Source organism: Syngnathus leptorhynchus, chromosome 6 (assembly GCF_054491065.1).
Source record: "Syngnathus leptorhynchus isolate UIUO chromosome 6, UIUO_Slep, whole genome shotgun sequence".
NCBI classification, from domain to species: domain Eukaryota; kingdom Metazoa; phylum Chordata; class Actinopteri; order Syngnathiformes; family Syngnathidae; genus Syngnathus; species Syngnathus leptorhynchus.
Genome location: NC_141200.1, coordinates 3901763 through 3923084, shown reverse-complemented (window position 1 = coordinate 3923084; position 21322 = coordinate 3901763). Strand labels below are relative to the sequence as shown.

The following is a 21322-nucleotide window of genomic DNA, read 5'->3' as shown; positions in this document are numbered from 1 at the left end:
TGGTGTCCCAAGTATTCTCTTGTTACCTGATGATGAATATTGAATGAATCTCAGGTGATGACCCAGCCATCATAAAAAGCCAAGCTTCACTCCGGGGAAGAAAATGTCACTCCGAGCCAAATCCCACACGGACCTGCGCTCGTCCGGCTCGTCCGACGACGGCCTTGGCAAGTCCCTCACCATGAGCGGCGTGCGTTTCGGGACCACGGACTCGCAGGAGGGGGTCAGAATTCTTTCCAGGCCGACCCGAAGGCCACTGAGGGTGGTGAGGCCCATTAGTGCCGGTGTGACCTCCAACACATCCTTTCTGCACATCAACCACCTGCAGGGAGAGCTAGTTCGCAAGAGGAAGGTAAGGAGAAGATACAGTAGCCATCTTTTTTTTCGAGTATTGTGATAATCGATTGTGTGATAATCAGACTGGGCCAAAGGAAAAAAATATATAAAAATGAAAAATATTGTTCTTCCTCTGTTTTTGTGGACTCAGGAGTGCGAAGACCTGAGGAAGGAGAACAAATTCCTGTCGGATGAAATTCGCATGGAGAGGATGACCATGTGTTCGGAGAACGAGCTCATCGTGAAGAACCTCAGGAGCGTCAACCGAGAGTTGCAGGCACAAGTCAAAGACGTACGTGACCCGAGTCTAGTGAGGAGGTCGTGGCTAGCATTCAATTTTAGCCGTCAAACCGCAGATGTGTGTTTTCTAGCTGAAGCAGCGCTTGTGCCAGAGCCAGCAGACGGCGGCGTTATGCTCGCAGGCCGCCGACGAGGCAGAGGCGCATCGAAGGGAGGCCGACCGGGGCAGGGCCCTCGCCGAGGCCCGAGTTATTGCCGGTCAGCGAGACAGGGAGGAAGCTAAGGAACAAGGAACACGACTGTCAGGACGAGTGGAAGAGCTGAAGAAGGAGGTAAATATGCATGTACACACACAAAACAAACATTTTGACTCAACTAATATTCTTGTTCGAAAAAAAAAAAAAACTCACACGATTTCTTTGTCTTCAGCGATCCGACCTTCAGCTCGTCCTGGTTCAGACGGAGAAGAATCTAGTTGAGGTACAGCTGAAACTGGAGCGAGCTGTCGCCGACAAGCAAGTATTCCAGCGGGAGAACGAGAACCTGCAGGAGGACCGGGACACCCTAAGAGACAAGCTCAGACATACTACTGATGAAAATCACCAACTCAAAGAGAGGCTAGTAAAATGATATGGCTTAATTGAAACCACCTCATGTTTGAAGGAAGATCAGGACGGATGTTAGCATCTTAGCCACATAAAGCTAATATCTGGCTTTGTTGTCTTTTACTATAATGTGTGTAGCTTTGAAAACTTGACCTGCTTCCAAAACCCACACATTTCTTCTGTTATCGATTGAAATCAGACCAAAATCAAGACTGGGGAGGCAAGATCATGGTTTTTGGACAGTTGGACTTGTCTTCAGTTTAATATATATAGCTCAGTTGGTTTCTGGCTGCGACACACAGTAGTGAATCAAAATATCTCGTTCCCAGCAAGGCCGAACGGCAACGTCGAGCCGCGGCGGCGCAGGAAGCGAGCGAGCGAGCCGAGCGAGGCCGCGAGGAGGCAGAGGCCGAGCGGCGTTTGGCCGAGCGGGAGCGGAGGAACTGGGCGGACGAGTGTCGTGAGTGGAAAGAGAAGCACGGTTTGCTGGATGCCGTGCTGAGAGAGCAGGAGCACATGAAGGCCATGCGGCGGGACAAAAGTGTGAGGACGTGATAGTTTGAAATAGATTTTTTTATTTTTATTAATAGTCTTGGAAGAAAAAAATGGGTTCAATTTGAAATTTTTACTTCCGCCAAAATCAATAAAGTTCTTGATTTGTATTTTCCTTTTCAAAATGTTTTTTTTTTTCAAGTGTCAGGTTAACATCAAGAACTACTTCCTGTGCATGACCGAGAGCGACCAAAGGGTGAAAATTCTCAAAAATCAAGACGGTACGCCCAAAAACTTTACGGTGAGACATATTCTCAAGAAATCTTGGAAATACTTTACAGGTAGTTTAGTTTTATAGTTGCACATGTTTTTTCCTTTCTGAGACAGGAAGGCGACCCAGTTTACATCTCTACTATGCCGGAGGCCAACCCAGATGAATCTGAGACCTCATCCAGGTCCTGCCTCTCATTTCTCAACAAATGTTAAACTACTGTAATAGAAAAACAAAGGAAATAAGTTTCACATGTTTAAAAGGGAAGTCAAAAGTTCATTTTTACACCAATTCACTTCAATGTATCACTCCAGAACTTCATATTCAAATGAATTGAGTTGACCTACCCATATTTGGCTCCCTCTAGTGGCCAACCAATTCACCTTCCTGCCACAATTCCTCAACCTTCAATTCTGTCCCGCTTCCTAGGACTATGTTCCGTGTGAGCGCCCCGCACTCGGCGAAGGACGGCGGGCTGGCCCACTTTGACGAGCTGCCCCCTTTTGAAGGAGCGCGGCCCGAGTCTGCGATGAGCCAGCGACGAAGCAGAAAGCTGGTGGAATACTTCTGGATTCCCACGGATCAAGATTAAGTCCTGCAGGGACGATCATTCATACGAGTGATGTCATCGGTGTTCATTTACTGACTTTATTGACATTAAAGCAGGTGCACAATCATGATTTATGAGTACAATGATGTTCACTTACAATGACTCAGCAGTGTTTAAGAAGAGATGAGTAGGGCAAGAATGAGGACACTTGCAGCTTTTTATATCATTCACTGAAACGTTTTAAAAAATAGATGAATTCGTGATGTCAGTTGTACTTAAATTAAGAGATTATTGCCGTAGTTCCTGAAAATAGCCATCGGGAACGGGGTAATAATTGACTGCGGATGGATGTGAGGCCTCGAATTTTTTGGGACTGTGAGCAGTATGTAACAATTTACCTCAGGCGGAATGGGATTTAAAGGGAAAATGACGTACGACATTGTGGAGCAACCGGAATGCTAAACGTCGCAAGGTAGCTGAAGTTACCCATCGGAACAAAACGTTATTTGTTGTTTTAAATGGTAACTAAAAATCCATCAATTGTCACATTGTTAGTGTAACACATTTTGTAACCCCCCCCCACCAAAAAAAAAAAAAAATAGTTAAACTTATTACATATCATGTGAGGCATTTGTTTCTCAAGTGACTAAATGGGGTTATTATTTGAGGAAATACCGGATTTAGCACTGCAGAGAGGGTTTTGTGGTTTAGATTTCATCAAAAAGAGCACAAAAGGCCAGCCCCTTAAGAGGTAGAAAGTCACTGGTGATTGGTTGAGAAGGAACTTTGATGCGGAAAAAAAAAAGCCATGGTTGACTAAACCAAATGATTTTACAACCTTGACGTTTGCTCAGGGTGGGGTGGGGGGGGCGAGTTAGTCAAAAGGAGGTAAGTGTTACCAAAAAAAAAAAGTCGAGTCACTCCACAAGTGGCCACAGAATGGGAGGAGGAAGAGGGTTTAGACGCGGGGGCAGTGTCGCTCGTTAGTGGTTAATCGATCGATCGATGCTGGAGGTGAGCGCGTAGGAAAAGGCAAAGAGTAATAATGTGCGGCTGGCGCCTCTTCAATCGCCGTCGTCCTCGGACTCCTCTTCCTCGGCCGTCTCCAACCACGTGAGCCACTGATTGACCTGAAGGAAACGCGCGATTGAGTTCAGACGCCGACGATACACTTGAGCCTGCTTGACAACTCATGTTATGGTGTGTCAAAGTTACTCATAAGAAATAAACAAAATGTGGCACGCGTTGACGGGACATACCTGGAACAAAGCTTTTCCTTTCCCTGGGAATTCTTGGGTGATGTCTTCTTTCCATGCAAGGAAGGCTTCTTCTTCAATGATCTCCATGTCATAGAAGTTGACAAAGTAGCGCAGCAACATGCCTTGAAAAATCACAACGCAATTGATTCATGATATCCAATCAGCTGGACCTGGCAGCATCTTAAACGGAGGTGTACCTAATGAAGTGGGCGGGGCGGTCGGAGTAGCGTACCTTTGGGGAAGCCGTTGGCGTTGCAGTGCACCTGCAGGGCATAGAGGGCGCTGACCTGTAGCTGGGTGTGGTCGTGGAGGAACTTTTGCATGACAGGTTTGAAGGCCAACAGCAGTGCTTTCTCCTGTTCCATCTGCTCCTTGGAGGGGGCCGACAGCTGCTCGTCGCCCTCGGGCATGCACAGCTCCTGAGCGATGTACTGCAGGAAGCTGAGGCCGTAAAAAAAAAAGAAAGTTGACAAGAGAGCTTGCTAGGTATGTGTGAATCAGTGTGAAATAATTGATGTTCCTCATATTTGAGGGGTCAAGATTTTGAAGCTTTTCCCCCTACCTGGTCATGAGGATGTTGACGAAGCCTTTGTCAGTGTGGAGCTTGAGGGAGATGTTGTCCTTGATCCACTTGTAGATGGACTGTGGAGACGGGTCTGCCGTGATCTGCTTCAGCAGCTCCTTCTCCAGCTTCATTAGCGGGAACAGGAAGCCCAGTCCCTTGCCCTCCAGGATCTCCAGCATGCGATCCTTGTTCTGGTCGATTTCTGCACGGCCGACGAAGGGGGGGGTTAGGAGCGATGCGGACCGGTAACGGATGGTCATCAAGAACCTACCGGGCAGCATCTTCTGCATGTTAACTTTGCTCTGCTGAAAGATGTCGGTGAGCCATTCGCGGTCCTTCAGCTTGGCGGTCTGCTGCAGGCAGAGCAGGAAGAGCGGGAAGTGGGTGCCGTTCTCAAGCGGGTGCGCCAGCTCGGCCACGCTCAGTAGCTCGGCGATGACGGCCCGAGCGGCGAACTGGGCCAGGTAGGACTTGACCAGGGGCACGTCCGCTTCGATCTTCGGGCACTGGTCCAGGACGTTGAGAAAAGCCTGTAAAATGACAAGATGTGATCATGCAGCCATCATGTTCCTGGAGACATAACAGCATTTCGACAGCACGCGCACCTGCATGAAGTTCTCAGCAGTGATGATTCCCTCGAGGTGCAGCGCGTGGATGAGGCTGCTGGCGTGCTCCTTGTCCTCGTCAGGTCGGTCAAGCGAGAACACGATGATCTTGCTCAGCATCTCCGACAGGAAGTGCTTGGGGGCCTTCATTTCACGCACGCTATTGACCGCCTCGCTCAGGTTCTTGCTGGTTAAGTATTCGCTCATGGTTGCCTCCTTTGGAAATCATACATAAATTCATTATCATCCCTTAAATCTTTTGTGAAAGTCTCATGTCAGCATATCCATTAGATAGGTGCTTAATGAGCCTCTTAATATTCACGGAATACAAATGTGTGTAGATATTTTTTTTTACTGAGTGTTGTTCTGTGAAATTCTTTCTATATGTCACCAAGAAATGACCTAACTGTAATGAATACATTTTAGGTTCCTTGAGGGATCCTTAAATCCCTTTGGTAGCACTTCCAAAAACAAGAGTGAAACTATGGTGTGAAGAACACAATGAGGCTGGCCAGTTTTAGTTAGAAGTCGTCACAACGATATTGGTGAACCTACAGTCATCTTCAGCAGCTCCTCCCTGGCAGGAGGTGGTTTCTTGATGGTCTTGGGAGGCTTCTCTTGAATGGGTGGCGGGTTGGTTTTCAAGCCGAGCTGAGGGGACTGAGGTGAAAGCAGAGGGAAAACAAGAGGAGAGTTGAGTAACAAGTTTGGTCATAGAGCAAATTTATCTTCTGCCATTTTTTTGGACACACTCAATGTGACACCTGCACACGGGACCTGCTCACCTGTCCCAGGGGTGGGGTTTGCGTGCGAGGGGGCTGGGCACTTGGAGGCATCATGGAGGGGATCTGCGGCGTGAGTTTGGGAACCTGGCTCTTGTTGAGGAGGAATGACTGAGCCGGCCGCAGGCTGATCTGCGGGAGGTCACGTGCAAACAACACCACCACACAAAAAAAAAGCCATTTGTCTCACATTTGAAGAAACAAAACCACCCCCTGAGCACCAACAGAGCTCATGCCCTCAGATCTCATAATCACAGTCAGAGGACCACCAACCAGTGTGAGGAAGAAAAACAGAAGTAGAAGGAGAGAAAGATGGAGGAGGAGAGGACTGGTGGCAGTTTGCTTCCTCAGAATAACGCGTCTTTTTGTCATCATGAGCACAAGGCGGGGAGGAGGAGCACACACCAGCGGGTGTGGCAGAGAGAAGTTACCTCATCCGCGTTGAGCTGTCCTTTCTTGCTGAAGCGTGGGGGCAAGTCCTTGGACTGGACCTGCTGTTGGGCCGAGTGGTTCTGGCTCTGGCTGAGGAAATGCTGGTTCTGAACCTGCATGGGCAGAGAGGACATTTTGGTCAGATATTTTGGACAGGATGACAGGCCAGGAAAGGTAAAGCGCTCGCTCACCTGGTTGGACTTCACGTAGGAGGACTTGGGCCCGATGTCAAACTGCGATTGCGGCTGCGGAGCGATGTGGCCGCCGTGGCCGTTGAAGAGCGGGTTGGTGCGATGGCGTCCCATGGTAGGAGAGTACCTGTCCTGAATGACACCCGGTCCTGTTCCAATTCCGCTACCTGGGAGAAGGCAGCACGTCAATGAGCAAGTCATAAAAAAAAGTACATTTGTGTTTTAGCAAATGAGAACTCCATACAAGCGAGTGTCCCGAATGTTTCCTTCTCCTGACAACTCCTACCTGGCAGTTGTCCAAACATGTCGGCCAATCCGCCGAGCGTCTCCCTGTCCAATTTCATTCTGTTGGGCATGAAGGGGCTTTCCAGGAAGAAGTCCATCCTCATGCCCTGCGACATAGCTGCTGGGATGAAAACGCCCAAATCCTAAAAGGCATGAAGAGGTCCGTTAGGGGGGAAAAAAAAAAAAAAAAGGCACACTCACAAAACAACACATGAACCTTCTGCTCGTAAAAGTGGAGCATTCGTCCAAGACTGACTGACTGACCTTTACTGCGTCCTGTCGGATCTGGTTGATCGTCTTTGGTCCGTTGTCGAGGAAAGCCTTGCGGGGGACCCAGTTGTTCTCTCGCAGCTCCACTGTATCTTGCAGCAGGAAGCGGATCCTCGCTGGCAGATCCTTGTTGTTCATTAAGGATCGCATACGGCCAAAGTACTGATCCATTAAAGACTGTGGCAACAGAAAAAGGATTCAGCTTACACATTATTATTAAATGCCACAAAAAACTCAAAGATTACTCAACAACAACTCAACATTCCTGCTTGGCCCACCCCCAAAATGGTGTTAATTATGTTGTAATTCTCTATACTCGTTGCAATGTGACATGCTTTTTCTCAAGATACCTGATAACTCGTAATTGTGAAAACACAATATGGAGCCCCCTTGAATGGCTTTGCTTTACCTTTGCTTTTTCATGGTCGAGTCTCGGGCCAACAGTCCTCATTATCTGACAGAGACACTCCAGATCCTCGCCCATATCCTTAAGCTGGACTCTCTTCTTCTTTTCCAGAAGCTTTAAGGGAAAGAAGGGTCACGGCAAGGCTTTCCATGTGGCATCTTTCCAAAAACTCTGGGAGACGTACCGTTTTGATGCACTTATGAAGGATAGATTCATGGATGAGGTCGAGTTTGCCAAGTTCCCCGATGAATTTAATGTTGCCGAGCATCTTGATCTTGGCAATGGCTCTCTGCTCCTCCTCCTCAGAAGTAAGAGGGTTGTCATGTTTGTCATAGACTGAGGGATGAGACGAGACGGTCAGTGGGGACGAGTGAAACTGAAACAACACGCAAAGTCAATTCACCAGGTAGACTTACTTTCAACATTTCTGGCGCGGTTTTCAAATTCATCTTGAAGCTTGGAAATTAGCAGTCTCCTGAAAGTCTGAAGGAGCAGAACACAATCAGCATGGATGGTTAAGCTTTTTTTTTTTTTTTTTTTTTATATAAATGTATAAAAATTGCACACAAAACTGTATTGAATAGTTCAGGAATGACACGCACTGTGCTCTGTTTTTGGGAGGTTTGGCTCTCGGTCGAAGGGCCATCAAAGTTTGGTGCGTCCTCTGCCAAACGCAGACATAGCTGAGCATAGAGCGAGCTATACTTGGGCTCTTCTAGGGCTTTGTCCACAATCTGCAGGACACGGAACAATCGGTCAAGAGTTGGCCGGTGAAAGCGTACGTGGTCCAGTTCGAGCGTCGTGTGTGTGCCCGTACGTACCAGCAAGATGATACCTTTAAGGACGAGTTTGGAGTCTACGCCCACGTTCAGGAGCTCAAGGCATAGCTTGTCAAACTTATCAGGCGTGAGTTTGTTGAGTATGCTGGAGCAACGAAAACAAACGCGTCAGTGTGACGACCAAGAAAACAAGTCACCTCCCCATTTCAGTTTTGTAACTCTTCAACTCCACGTGGCGACAAGCAACCTCGATAAATCACGTTTATCAGAGTGGCATATACTAATGCGAGCCGGGGTGGGGAGGATTTAAAGACGTCCACATTTGCTTACCCTCTCACTTTCCTGAAGATGGCATCGTGCCGTTCTTTTTCGTTGCTGGAGTTGGCATCTCGTCTAGTGCTTCGTGAAGGAACCCATTTCTGAACGCTTTGCCCTGGGGTTTTCCCCAGGAACTCGCTGTGGGAGCCCAAAGAAGACCATTTGTACACTATTATGTCTTTACTCCAAAACTACACAACTTTTAATGACAGTTTTGTGTCACAGATACGGATCAAATCATCTGCGGATGACTGGGTGAGATTTTAGGACAAGTGCGGGTTGACGCGGTGACCCACCTGTTGCCGGCAGTCTTGGGATAGTGCTGAGGTGCACCCCTACCACCTCCTCCCCCCGAAGAAGCACTGCGAAGACGAGAACAAGCAAAAGACAAGCTCTAAGATTTACAATACAATATGCCGTTATTTGTTATCATAATGAGTAGCAACTGTACATGAATAAATCATTGCCGATGCTTGCAGGAATAAATAATTAATTATTAATACATTTCAAAATCATGGATAACTATTGAAATCATATTTCAGCACTAAAAGCGTTTGGGTTAAGCCACGATGAGCTCTCTCTTTTTTTTTTTTTTTTTTCATTTTGGGAGGCTGTATTCCCATGCAGTAAACCCGAAATCAAATCATATGTCAAAACAAAACTTTCTTTTTTCCTCTAACTAAATAAAACAGACAGCACCAACTGCGTTGCAAAATTAAGTTGAAGAAACAAATTTGCAACCTCTTAAATAGATGGTGTCATTGTTTTTCAAACTCACATAGCTGAACTACCATTAGCAGCAGCCCCAATTTTGCTGGTCAGAAAAGCAGTCACGACAGTTGGAGAAAATTTAATGAAGACATTCATCTTTACTCTAGATCTGTTTTTTTTTTTCCTTGAACTAATTATTATACCAACTATGGTAGCACGCTGCAACTCAGTAAAGCAAACAGAACATAAAATTCTTGTCAAATGCAGCAAGCACCTTAATGTGAGTTATAGAGATCCACTGTTTATGCTTGGAGCCTACAAAAGTCCATCTTTGGTTGTGGTGCCGGGGCGTATGCATTTTATCAAACACTGCATCTCACACAGTCTATGGAATGCACAATGCGGTGGGCTTGTGCTGCCGTCCACCACCCAGAGGACTCAAATCATCACAAGGCTCGTATCAACAGACCAGAACCCCCCACCTCCTCCTCCTCACTTTGCGCCTACGCTGCACAGCCATTTTGAGCCTTTCCCACATCCTGCTTTGTTCTATGCAGCCGGAAGTTATACGTAGGAGTGTGTGTGTGTGTGTGTGTGTGTGTGTGTGTGTGTGTGTGTGTGTGTGTGTGTGTGTGTGTGTGTGTGGGTGGGGGGGGGGGGTGGGGGTCAAGGAATAGAAATACAGTATGACACAAGAGGATTATTATTATTACCTGAAACGAGAAGCACCCCCTTCTGCAATCACACTCTCCACTTTGGCGGCTTGACAATGAAGAATAGTGAAAAGAATAAGGATAACAGGAAGGGAGAGGGAGGGGGGGAACGGTGCTGGAGAAGAAAAAGAACCACGGAGTCAAGAGATGAGCAATCACACAGTGATCACAATTGTCCAAAACTTAATACATTTGTTTTATTTCAAATTTAAATATATTGAAGCTTTCTTAAGAGACTGGCCTCGTCATTGACGAATACGCACAATATGAAAGCATTCATGAGGCAAATGCGACAATGCGCCCATGATGCCGTGTTTGGACATTAAAATTCTCGGCGAACGGTTGGACACGATTGACAAGACGTAGAATAAATAATTCGTGAGAGTCTTTGTTAGAACAAAGCACACCCCCGTCTCTAGCCGGCTAATGCTAAAAGCTAACCCAGCCGGTTTACGAGACGTCGTCGTTTGATAAAAAAGGGTTGAAAACAACGAAATGACCGTCAAGCTACTATCCAGTGACGTTCTAATCATTGCCAAAATTAGATTGTGCAAGATGTCTAAAGCGACAACATTTGCGAATCAGGTTGGGGTGCATTGACGTTCCAATGCAACGGGAACGGGGTAAATCGCCGGCGTTGGCTGGCCACTTACCGGAGTCTTATTTCGGACACCACATTCGACCTTATTCTGACCGTTTAGGAATAAATTGCATATATTATCACACCGAAATCAGACACGCAATGACGCCGTTTTAGCTAGCAGCCGTCTCGGATGCTAACACGCTATCGGCTAGCGCTGCTAGACGGCAAATTTTCACTTGTCAGCTACCGCGACGCCATTTTGGATCAGCCGGTGCGGCGTTTGCGTCGCGGGGAGAGAAAAGAAATCTGCCCTACCTTCACCAAGGCAGCGTCAGATTTGTAAATGTTTTGTGATTACGTTGGAGAAAAAAATGTAACAGTTGTAAAGACTGGGCTTTCTGACGGCAAACAGGTTGGCGACGAGCAGAAAGATGAGCGCACAACAAAGCACACGCATCAATCTCTCCTTTAGCTCACCCGGGCTTGTTTGCGTTAGCTGCCTAGCCGTTTCGCTTAATGTGGGGCAAGCGAGTCGCCAATCAAAGCGTTTCGTATCAATGACGTATCATGTTGCTGCGCCGACTCGAACCAATCAAAGGACAGAAACACATTAGAAGGCGTTACCAGTAAGAACATTAGCAAATGAAATGCTTGGATGGAGACAACGGACCGCCTTCTTTTGGTTGATTGACGTTCAATTTAACATCTGCAGTGCAGGAAACTTCTGTACTGTATTGGTTATTCATAAATGCGAAGTGATCTATCGGCTATAATGTATACTGGAAATTTAGGAAAGAATGAATTCAAAGAGAATAATTTTGCATTTACATTAGCATTAAATTTGATGCTAATCATTCAGTTGGGATGCATACTAAATACCATTCTGCAATTTTTCTTTTATCACCATTGTTATTATTTTTTTTGCATACTTGAATTTATTTTCTGTTTAAATTATCTGCTAACTTACAAAGAGGGTCAAGTTGGGGTAATGGCCCAGCAGATCCAGGAGATAGAGCTGCATCTATCGTTTTATAGGTTGACATTTATACAATTCATAATTATCAGTATTATAGGGGGCTGCTTGCAGATTTGTAAAAGCTGTATTTATGATATGTTGAAGGCTTCTGATTAAATGCAAGACCTTTTACTAAATGTTCAAATATTTTTTCTAAATGACAATGTTACAAAACAAAATAAAAATTGCCTCCGTTTGCAAGACTACAAACGCTGAAGATAGGCTGATTAAAAATCAAATAATTCGAAAGTTAAATTAAGTTTAATTATTCAAGGGTGAGCGGCTCGGTGGTGCACTGGGTAATACGTTTTTTGAGTTTTTCCTTGCCCTTTTGGGAGCTCAAGATCAGGGGATGCTTTCAGAATAATTGTCAATTGTTTGTCTATGTGAAGCCCTTTGAGACTGCTTGTCATTTAGGGCTATACAAATAAACTTGACTTGACATCCGCCTCGAGTGCAGGTTCGATTCCACCTCCGGCCCTCCCTGTATGGAGTTTGCATGTTCTCCCCGGGCCCGCGTGGGTTTTCTCCGGGCACTCCGGTTTCCTCCCACATCCTAAAAACATGCTTGGTAGGCCGATTGAGCACTCCAAACTGCTCCTAGGTGTGAGTGCGAGTGGAAATGGTTGTTCGTCTCTGTGTGCCTTGCGATTGGCTGGCAACCAGTTCAGATGGATGGATGGATGGATGGATGGATGGATGGATGGATGGATGGATGGATGGATGGATGGATGGATGGATGGATGGATGGATGGATGGATGGATGGCTAGTCAAGGAACACTTGCATTGTGTCTTACAGTAAGACTCAGTCGCCACTAGATAGCAGAATAGTCCCTCATATTGAGTAGAATTCTGAGGTATAAAGGCACACTGGACCTTTGGCCACATTATGTTACGTACCCTCAAGACCCCCATTTAAAGCAACAGTCATCCACAGAGCCGAAAAGTAATTATCGCTTTAATTAGCTATGCACCTTGCTTCCATATCTGAAACAGAAGAGGAAGACGAGGTACGAGTGGGAAATGGCGCTCAGCTGCACAGTGCAAATTGATTCGTGGCATATTCTAATTGTTTCAACCAGGCATAAACCAGAGCGCATTCAGACGTGATGATAAAAATATTCCAGAAATTACACATGCCAGTCATGATAGAATAATATTCCCATTAGAAGGGACTATTTATCCACCGATACAAAATAATGGGAATAGAAATACAGTATGAAAATGTTGACATCCTTTTGTATTTTACATCTACCCCTTAAACAAGCCAATTTTGCCATGGCAAGAAATATGATGTGCATTATTGTTGATGTGCATTTATGAAGACACCTGGAAACCGTTTTAAATTGTGTTAAAAAAAAAACCAGTATACTATTTCCTTCTGTAACAATACCTATGTGTATTTTGAAAACAAGAACTCTTTGCTGCTAAGGAGCTACAATGAATGCCAGAGTTTCAGATATGACAAGTGTGACCTTTTCCAAACATGCTCTTATTATATCAAAGTGTAAGCCTCTGACATTTTTTCTCAAATTTTAATTCCATCCTCAGGGTATACGCAGTAAAGCGGTCATTTTTTATGACTGGGATCTGCTCGAAGACTCTCTTGGCCTCACCTCAATGCTTTACCTACGCCGACGCGCCCTCCCACGCGTGCCCCTGTTTAAGACCTTGGATGGTCCGCCAAAATGTGAAGCATAGGTCTGCGATGAATTCAACCCGACGGCGCAGTGACCTTGCTGACATGTTTGTGCAAAGTCCTGACATGGAATACAGTATAAAGAACGCATTTGCTATGTACTTCAGTCAGTGAAGGGTAGTGAAGTAGTTTCTTACTTTTCCCAGACAATTCAAATTGTTTTATTGGCTTCACCCAATGTTTGCAATAGCTTTGATCCATTTTTCTCTCTTTACTCAGCTTCAAGATGCTTTATTTTTTTTCTCCAGTAGACAGACATCTTTCTGACCTTCATGTTTGCTCTTCAACAGAAAATGCATTTTTCACAAGTGAAACCCGAGGTCAAAAACAACAAACTGTCTTTAATGTTCAATCGATTTTTTTTTTGAGCAGCTGGAAACTGTCGCATATTCCAATATTTTTGCTCACTTAAAAAAATCAGGTGGGTTCGTGTGTACTGTATTGAAAAAAACATCCGTTACGTTGACATCAGGTCTCCTGTCTAGAGAAAAAAAAAAAAGTTATCCTCTTCAGTGACTGATGCGTGCTTTGGTGGTTTGTGTTGTGAAATCGGAGAAAGCAGAACAGGAATGAGCTGGTTTGGTTCGGCCTAGGTGTCAAACAGCGATAACTTTTTGTCAAACGACGCGATAAGGTTGGCTGATAGTGTGTAATTGACAGCAGGAGGGGATTAAAAAAAAAAAAAGAAGATATCGCCGTTGATTATCGATTCCTGTGTGACCAAGGTCACCTGGAGCACATTTTCGGAGAAGCGCCAGTTTGTGGATAAGTCGACCAATTAACATTCACAGACTTTATTCCAACCGGATGGACTCATTAACTGATTAAACATAACCACACATGAACTCCTAATCTGTTTTCTCTCGAGAAACACCTGTTCAGGTTCCAACGGCGAGAATGTAGGCTTCGCTACGCTCGTCTGGCTTTTCATTCCTACGCCATTTTTTTTATCTGAAGCATGCAGATCAAAGCAAACATTGGCTTATTTGTCAATTCAATCCCAATGGTTGTGTCACGCTTTGTGCACATTCTGCATTTTCTTCTCTGTTATGGTGCTGGAATGTTAAAGGCACCGCTGTATTTTACTCATAATGTTTTTGTTTTTTTTGAGAAGAAGTGCCTATTTATTTTCTCCGCAATGGCGGAACCTGCCGGATGTTCCACTCGGGGAGCGACTGTCGACTTCGTTTACTATTTCCATTTGTTAGGCTGTTGTGTGAACGTCGCACACCATCTGCGAGTGTTTCCTGTCGCAAAGTACGAGTCGACTGGTTGAAAAATAAGATTTATTACACGCGTGAAAGTGGTGGTCCTGGTGGTCCCCGTGTGACCTCTTTTTGGTTTCACCTTGCTTCCTTAGATGGTAGAGAAAAACTAACAAGACCGAGGTTACCTTTAAGTTACGAGATTTATAAAAAAAAAAAATGCCCAGAAAGTTGAAGATTTTTTTTTTTACTATTGATCTCTGTTGTGTTTCCTTATTGGAACTCGAGTAGTGAAAACAATTTAATTAATCATGATTTTTTTTTTCCTCCACCATTCATCATGATTTCTAGTCAGGTGCTTGGGCAATAATAATTTAAAAAAAGAACAATATAGTTTAATTTTTGTTCCTGTCTGCCAGCCTTTTTTCTCCTTTCCTATTTGCCGCCTGAGCAAGTGAAAAATAAAAGCTATTGATTTTTTTCCCCCCCGCCAGTCTATGTCATTCACCTTTTTCCTGTCAGCATTCTTCTAGGTTTAACAATCATTTTGCAATCATTTTCTCAGCAAGTACAGAGCGTTGAAACATTGTTATGTGACCGCAATTACAGGCTCAGACGCATCAATGGCGGTTTAAACCCCTACCGAGGTGTACGCAGTACTCGATTGATCGGCTTCTGAGAAGATAACCTCTTCAACATTTGGTTGGTTGACATGTCCACGATGTCATTCATCGGGTGCAACCTGCTGCTCTTTGGTGTTGAAATGTCAAACTGCTTGATTGGCACTCCAATAGGAGTCTATTAAAGAAATGCTACAGTAGGAGAAAATTACCCTCCTAATTTTTCTTCTAGGCTAGAGCAACAACAAAAAAAAACAGATTCATTTTCAAGCATTCAATGGTTATCGAATGTCTAAGCAAGAAGCTTATCCATTAAAAAAGAAAAAAAAAAAGAGTCACATAGCAAAAGAGAAACACGTGACTGCCGCTGCTGCTGCTGCTGCAGAGCTAATAAAGGAATACGCTGAGTATTGATCATGTGACCATGTGATTGACTCCCCCGGGAATTGCGGGGGGGCTCATGGCCCGTATCCGCCGGTATCGATTGACGCTGGCAGGCGGGTTGCAGCTGCACAACAACAACACATCTGCTGCCAGAGACCTTTAACCTCTAATTGCGAGCTGAGGGTTAGCATACCGTCATGCTAACACCTCCTCTCACCAATAAGGAGCCTAACAACCGGCATTTTGGAGTATATCGATTATCCCCTTTATAATGGGGTTCAAATCCTTAAAAAGTGTAAACAAGAAGGTCTGGCATTTGGTAGAGTTACAATTATTAATCCATTTGAAATAGCAGCTGGTTGAGCGCCAAATGGAAACCAGATTGTTAGCATTTCCCCTGTGATTCATATTTAACTGTAGCCTTCTCGACCAGATCTTCAAACCTGGATTCTTGATTTAACGCTCAATAATCCTCAATCAGTTTTATCATTTGAGCACAGAATAGAAACAAGAAGGTTTGGCAAGTCTAGTCTTGAACTGTTACTCGTGTGACTACCAATCTTAGCAATTAGCCTGCCCTCCTGATGCGCTAATCAATTTAGAAAAGAAAGGAAAATTAACGGCGGCTTCCCTCCCTACTTGTGCGGCAAATTTACGAGATGCGAGGGGCCGTCCTGCTCCCGTCTCATCGCTCCGTGTTACGGCACGGACCATGTATCACTTTTTGACAGCAATAATCACGCTGTCAGTCGCGTGTACCGCCGCTGTGGTTAAATCACATTCCGTGTTGAAAGCGTTACGCCGCCATGATGAAATATTCAAATGTCGGAGCGGATGGTTGGTAATAAAAAAAAAAAAAAAAAGCCAGGAGCGATAAATGGGATGCAAGGGGGTACGATTTCAGCGTGACGGATGAGGCCGGGAAAGTAGGTCAGGAGCACAGGTTGGTGGACGAGGGCCCGAGTTAGGCATCGGGGGCCGGTTATGTCCCGCCTGTTGCCACTCTCACATCAACTATACAGCCAGGACATTAATATACGGCGAACAAATACGAAACTACATTTCCTTTGATCGCTGAGCGCATTCATTTAGATTTAAAACAAAAAAAAAACGTCTTTGATGTTATCATAACATGCATTTTAAGATTAAGCCCAAATTGTCTTTGATGTTATATTCAATGAGTTAATTATTGGTCTTCATGTTTCCCGTCATGTCCAGTACTTTTGGTGCATTGAAAATTTTTCTTGATATTTTCAAGGACACATAGTTGATTTGTAACCGGCAGCTTAGTTGAAAAGTTCATTTGGACGTCTGGACGACAGTTTTAATGGTTTATCGTTAGCAACGCAACAGCTAGCTCATTTGTAATCATTAGCAACTTAACGACAAATTGTCTCGTGCTTGGGCGAACGTTTCAAATGCTGTTTTTTTGCGGTGGCGTGATGCATCAGGCGCTAATGCTCATGTCACCCGTGCAGTATTGTGTCCTGGCCTAATGATGCAGAAAAAAAAAAAAAAACAGCTCAGTTTTGACTTTGGAAGCGGGCCGCTGTGATTATCTGTCTGGTAATGACGCCCATGACATTTTCTTAATGACCTTCCTACTCATTTGTCAGAGCCAGTGTGTGTGTGTTAGAGAGTGTGTGCGGTGTAAACAAACCAAAAAAATATAATAATGCCACTGAAGATAATTTTTTTGTTATTTTATTGTGCAGAGTGGGCCGATTCTTAAAAATCAATAGTTCAAAAGTGCCGGTGTGTGTTTAAATGTTTCTGCTGTGTCATTCAAAATCAGTATAGTTGAACTTTCTCGTGTGTTTGTGAGCGAGAGAGCGAGAGATATCAATTTAGAATTGATAGGATTCAAAAGCGGATAGCGCGTACGTGCTACCATTCAAAAACAACAGCGCTATTGTGATTCACTCAGTAAGGGATATTCTTTGAAATGTAGCTTCTCAGAAATACTTAGGGAAGAGCGAAGAGAAAAAAGAGAAAAAAATTCAAGACACAACCGAGAAGCAAGAAAATAAAGCTTCATGGTCGTGGCACTCAAGGAAGGTTGCTGACCTTCTCCAGCTGGATGAGTAATCTTCTATTCTTCATCTTAAGTATAGACATGGGCTGTCATTCAAAATCTATCCAGGCTTGATTTTTGTTGCAACTTGTAACAAGAGTGACTAATTCAAAGTCAGTCAGGTGGATTCAAAGAGAAGTTGTATAACGGGAGAAAAGGTGCTGAGTGGCAAACGAGGACGACATGGCAACAAAGGTAAATGCCCCGCTATCTGCTGACCCAGCACTTAATGGGATAGGTCGCCCGAGTCAGCAGGTAGGGCCGATCCCGGGATAGAGCCGTCCACTTTATCTTTGGCCCTTGGCTTGGCGCGAAAACGTTTCCTGGTCAGACAGTGATGAAGTACCGGAACGCCTGGGGAAAAAAAAGGTCATCGTTTCCCTACAGGAAACTCGGGGGGGGGGGGACCTCCCCTGCCACATGCACCTAACTCTTAATGGCGGAGCTAACCTCCTGACATTTTTCTTTTCCTGACACATCTCTGCACGATTGATATCCAGAAGTAAGAGTGGAAGTAGATCCCGAAACATCCTGCATGGACGGATGATTGTGAGAAGGATAAACAATGCAAGGATGGAAGCTTCTGGGACGCAGAAGAGGTCAAAAAATCGATGGATGGCTGGAAAATGAACGGATGGATGTTGGAGAGCGTGATAGGCACTACAATAAGCAACTTTGGACGTTCTGCCAGATAAGTAGAAGACAGGATAAGGAGAGGTAACAGATGTTTTTACGCTTTGTGGTAGAAAATGGATGGACAGATTGTTTGAAAGTTGAAACACCTTATGGAAACGAAAAAAAAAATATGAACACACTACAATAGTAGCAAGAATAAGCAGCTTGCATTGTACGGTTGGTATAAAAAGTCTACACACCCCTGTTTTGTGATGTATATAATGAGATCAAAATAGACCAAAAATAGATGACGCAACAAGGCCTGATTTTGTTTGGAGAGTGTGTAACAGAAAAACATTTTTTTTTAAAGATTTGTATACTCCTCAGGCTCTATTTTCATTTCATTCATCCGAGCATTTGTGATGACTTTGTTATGGAGTAAGACGAGCGAGCGTCTTCCTCGCTCCACTGCACAGGCACTGCAGCTGTGTTCCAAATCATTCTTTCATGCCCTACTCCCTAATCACAACATGAAGATTTTTATACAGGAAATTATGCAATTCCCTCATTAATGAATCAATTAATTACTTCAATGCTGTCATATAATTACAACGTCAGGTATCGCCTCACAACACAAAACTACAAAATGCCAAACTCACTATTCTGAATGGGACTCTTCACTGACTCCTCCATGATGGCGGAAAACACCCACAACCTGCTCTGAGGATGAAGACCACCTGCTGGGCCCACATCCAGCGCCGGGCCTCGGAGTTATTATCCTCTTTATCCCGGCTAAAGGTTGCGCTGTGTGCGTACGTGTCTGTGTGTGTGTGTGTGTGTGTGTGTGTGTGTGTGTGTGTGTGTATGGTTGTGCGATGCATTTGTCCGCCCACAGTCCTCACGAGGGCCCTGCCAGCCTCGCTGCCAACTCTAAGCACTCTTATTTAGAGTGATGCATTTCCCTCGGCTTCCCTCCTGGAGTGGACCCTCCATCAAACCAACACACACACGCCACAGTGTGTTGTCGGCAGGAATTGGAGCGGACACTGTGTGTGCGTGTGAGCGTGTGTGTATCAAGGGGAAGTCTCTTCGACGGGCTGCTACAAACAGTACGCAGATAAAATTCAAATAACAATCTGTTCAGGGATGCCAATCGACTTCTCCGAGGAGTATTAGGGCTGCGGGTAAATAAAAAATAAAAAAACAACGCTTTTATCTGAACTGTTGCATGTTTTGGGGCTGATATTCATTGAGGGTAAAGTTCTCCACAGAAAGTTTTTTTGTATGTTATTTATTATCTGTTATCTGTCCGTCCGTCCGGCAAAATATAATTTATTATATTTTAATGAACACACAAATGTTTTATATCCGGTTGGTATATGTGATGTGTTCATAATGCACACACCTTTACAAATAGACACACACACGCACTTAGTACCTGCATAAAAGTATACCAAGATAAAGCAGCAAGCGAGGAAACGCGCCAGGCATGAAAAATGAGCGCGTGGGACGGTCTGAGGAGTCCCTGAGAGTTTAGGCTTTGAAAGCAGCTCATTCATATTTGAATCACACCGCGGGCTCAATTAATCATGGCACAGTTTAAGGGTGAAAGTGATGAATATTCACATGCCGAGCCGCTCGACTTCTGACCCCCGCCGGATAATATTCCCACGCATCCCCACTCCGTTGCCGCCACTCCTCAAGGTCTTCCAAGGCTGTTTTTCTTTGGTGGGCCGGCATGCTCAAGGCTTTTGTACAGGATACAGCATCATTGTGTTGATGGGTTTAAAGAGGGACTTGTTTTTGTATATTTGTATTTAATATGGTTTTATTATATGAGGTGTGATGTCTTTTACTTTAGAAATGACATTTTGTTTCTGTATTTTTATTATACACGTATATAGATATCGTCGATATTTAGTCATTTCCATTCATTTGAACGGGGAAAGGTAATCACATAGCCGACTGGAGATTTAATTGAGTGTTAAAAGCATAGAGTAAAAGTCATCGGGTCCGCAGCGTTCGGGTCATTTGTTACGGCACACAAAAGCCTTCGTCTTGGTGTCCCGGCCCACTTGCGCAGCCGAGCGACCTGCGCTTCTGACCCACTTTCCGACCTCATCCGTCACGCCAGACTCCCCGTTCATTTCCCAAGAATCCAATTTAGTCCCGCTGGGCTCCTATGTCATCATTACCCCCCCACTCCCCCTCACACTCTTCACCCATTTGAATATTTCATTATAGCTGAAGTAACACTTTAAATATGCCATAGGATGGGATTCGTACAAGGTGTGATTCATATGAGTGAAGGGAGCGACGTGTGTTATTATGGGCAACCCGAAGAATAGTCAACGTGTAAGGAAATGACAGCGCCACCCGATGACCTCGCTAGAGGCAACCAGACTTAATTGACTCTCGGGAGCTTTCAAATGGATCTGTGGCCCTTAAGCAGCTGATTTAACTGTTTATTTCACTCTTGCATTTCACTTTCAAAAGGACGGTCATGAAAATGAAGTCGGAAAAAAAAAGAAGATATATGCTCACGAACATCACCCAGAAAACAGGTGAGTCAAAGCGGTCGATACCTGAATCGTTAGCGCTGTGACGTCATTTTCAGCAAGTGGTCGGACGAGACAAAATGGTCGCCCTCTCCAAAATAAACTTGAAACTGCTCAATTCTGTGTTTTAGTAATACTCTACTACCAAAATGCATGGTACCAAAGTACAATGCAGAAATGTCGGCTTATCATGCTAATGCTAGCTTAGTATTGCTAGCTTGCGAATTTGACTATTATAAATGCTCGTTATCTTGCGATTTTGGCAAGCGATTCAACATTTCTCCACTTAAAAGCTTAAATTCAAGAAAAGAAACTTGAACGCGCAAACCTCGATATTGAATTTTGACATCGATGATTGGATGCCTGTTTGGAAGAACGCCACGGGTCGATATATTTTTTTCCAACAACTTTGCTGACGAACAAATCGTCAAAACAGCGAGTCCCTTCGTTTGCCTTCCCCACCCCCGATCCAAGTATCAGATGATTAAAAAGAAACAATTCCCTATTGATTTCCTGCTGCAGGCGCTCTGGCATGGCACACTTGTTTTGTTTATTGCGAATCACAACTGAGCAAGCGCAGTGGGGAAAGAGAGTCATTACAAATGCAAATTTCCAATAAGTGCCTGCGAGCTCTTCTGCAAAAGAAAAAAAAAAAAGGTTCTCTGAAGGATATAATTACAGCGCTGCCTTGATTACCTTTTACAGGCGGACCGATGCCCCCGATTCGGTCCACCAAAGCATCGGAAAAAGCCCCCCGC

At 44.6% G+C, this 21322-nt stretch overlaps 2 protein-coding genes and 1 non-coding gene across 3 annotated transcripts; 1 reads left to right on the top strand and 2 right to left on the bottom strand.

Annotated features, from left to right (window-relative positions):
- The first annotated feature begins 55 nt into the window (after positions 1 to 55).
- Positions 56 to 2605, top strand: LOC147055383 (uncharacterized). The gene is made up of 8 exons (XM_085914381.1): positions 56 to 352; positions 488 to 628; positions 708 to 908; positions 1006 to 1197; positions 1515 to 1724; positions 1876 to 1974; positions 2061 to 2128; positions 2374 to 2605. Exons 1-8 carry the CDS (start codon positions 104 to 106, stop codon positions 2534 to 2536), a joined length of 1323 nt encoding a protein of 440 aa, XP_085770507.1. The 5' UTR covers positions 56 to 103; the 3' UTR covers positions 2537 to 2605.
- Positions 2579 to 11414, bottom strand: eif4g2b (eukaryotic translation initiation factor 4, gamma 2b). Its single transcript, XM_085913719.1, has 21 exons — positions 11357 to 11414; positions 9811 to 9925; positions 8683 to 8748; positions 8399 to 8524; positions 8111 to 8213; positions 7892 to 8023; positions 7706 to 7772; positions 7474 to 7625; positions 7293 to 7403; positions 6878 to 7060; positions 6615 to 6756; positions 6329 to 6495; positions 6137 to 6250; positions 5709 to 5837; positions 5479 to 5583; positions 4924 to 5139; positions 4590 to 4848; positions 4316 to 4520; positions 3986 to 4194; positions 3754 to 3875; positions 2579 to 3624 (listed from the first exon to the last, which is right to left on the bottom strand). The coding sequence occupies exons 1-21, from the start codon at positions 11412 to 11414 to the stop codon at positions 3559 to 3561; spliced, it is 2847 nt and encodes a 948-aa protein (XP_085769845.1). The 3' UTR covers positions 2579 to 3558.
- LOC147055382 (small nucleolar RNA SNORD97) lies at positions 5938 to 6086 on the bottom strand. The gene has a single exon (XR_015066590.1). It is a non-coding gene; the product is annotated as a small nucleolar RNA SNORD97 (small nucleolar RNA).
- Positions 11415 to 21322: the final 9908 nt, after the last annotated feature.

Excerpts from the sequence above, each read along its gene's own strand:
- LOC147055383 (XM_085914381.1), top strand. The coding sequence starts at position 104 with ATGTCACTCCGAGCCAAATCCCACACGGACCTGCGCTCGTCCGGCTCG. Across the intron at positions 1,725-1,875 it reads CCATGCGGCGGGACAAAAGT|TGTCAGGTTAACATCAAGAA; the intron begins GTGAGGACGTGA and ends TTTTTTTTCAAG. Across the intron at positions 2,129-2,373 it reads GAATCTGAGACCTCATCCAG|GACTATGTTCCGTGTGAGCG; the intron begins GTCCTGCCTCTC and ends CCCGCTTCCTAG.
- eif4g2b (XM_085913719.1), bottom strand. The coding sequence starts at position 11,414 with ATGCAGCTCTATCTCCTGGATCTGCTGGGCCATTACCCCAACTTGACC. Across the intron at positions 7,061-7,292 it reads TCGACCATGAAAAAGCAAAG|TCTTTAATGGATCAGTACTT; the intron begins GTAAAGCAAAGC and ends CTGTTGCCACAG. Across the intron at positions 6,496-6,614 it reads CATGTTTGGACAACTGCCAG|GTAGCGGAATTGGAACAGGA; the intron begins GTAGGAGTTGTC and ends GCCTTCTCCCAG.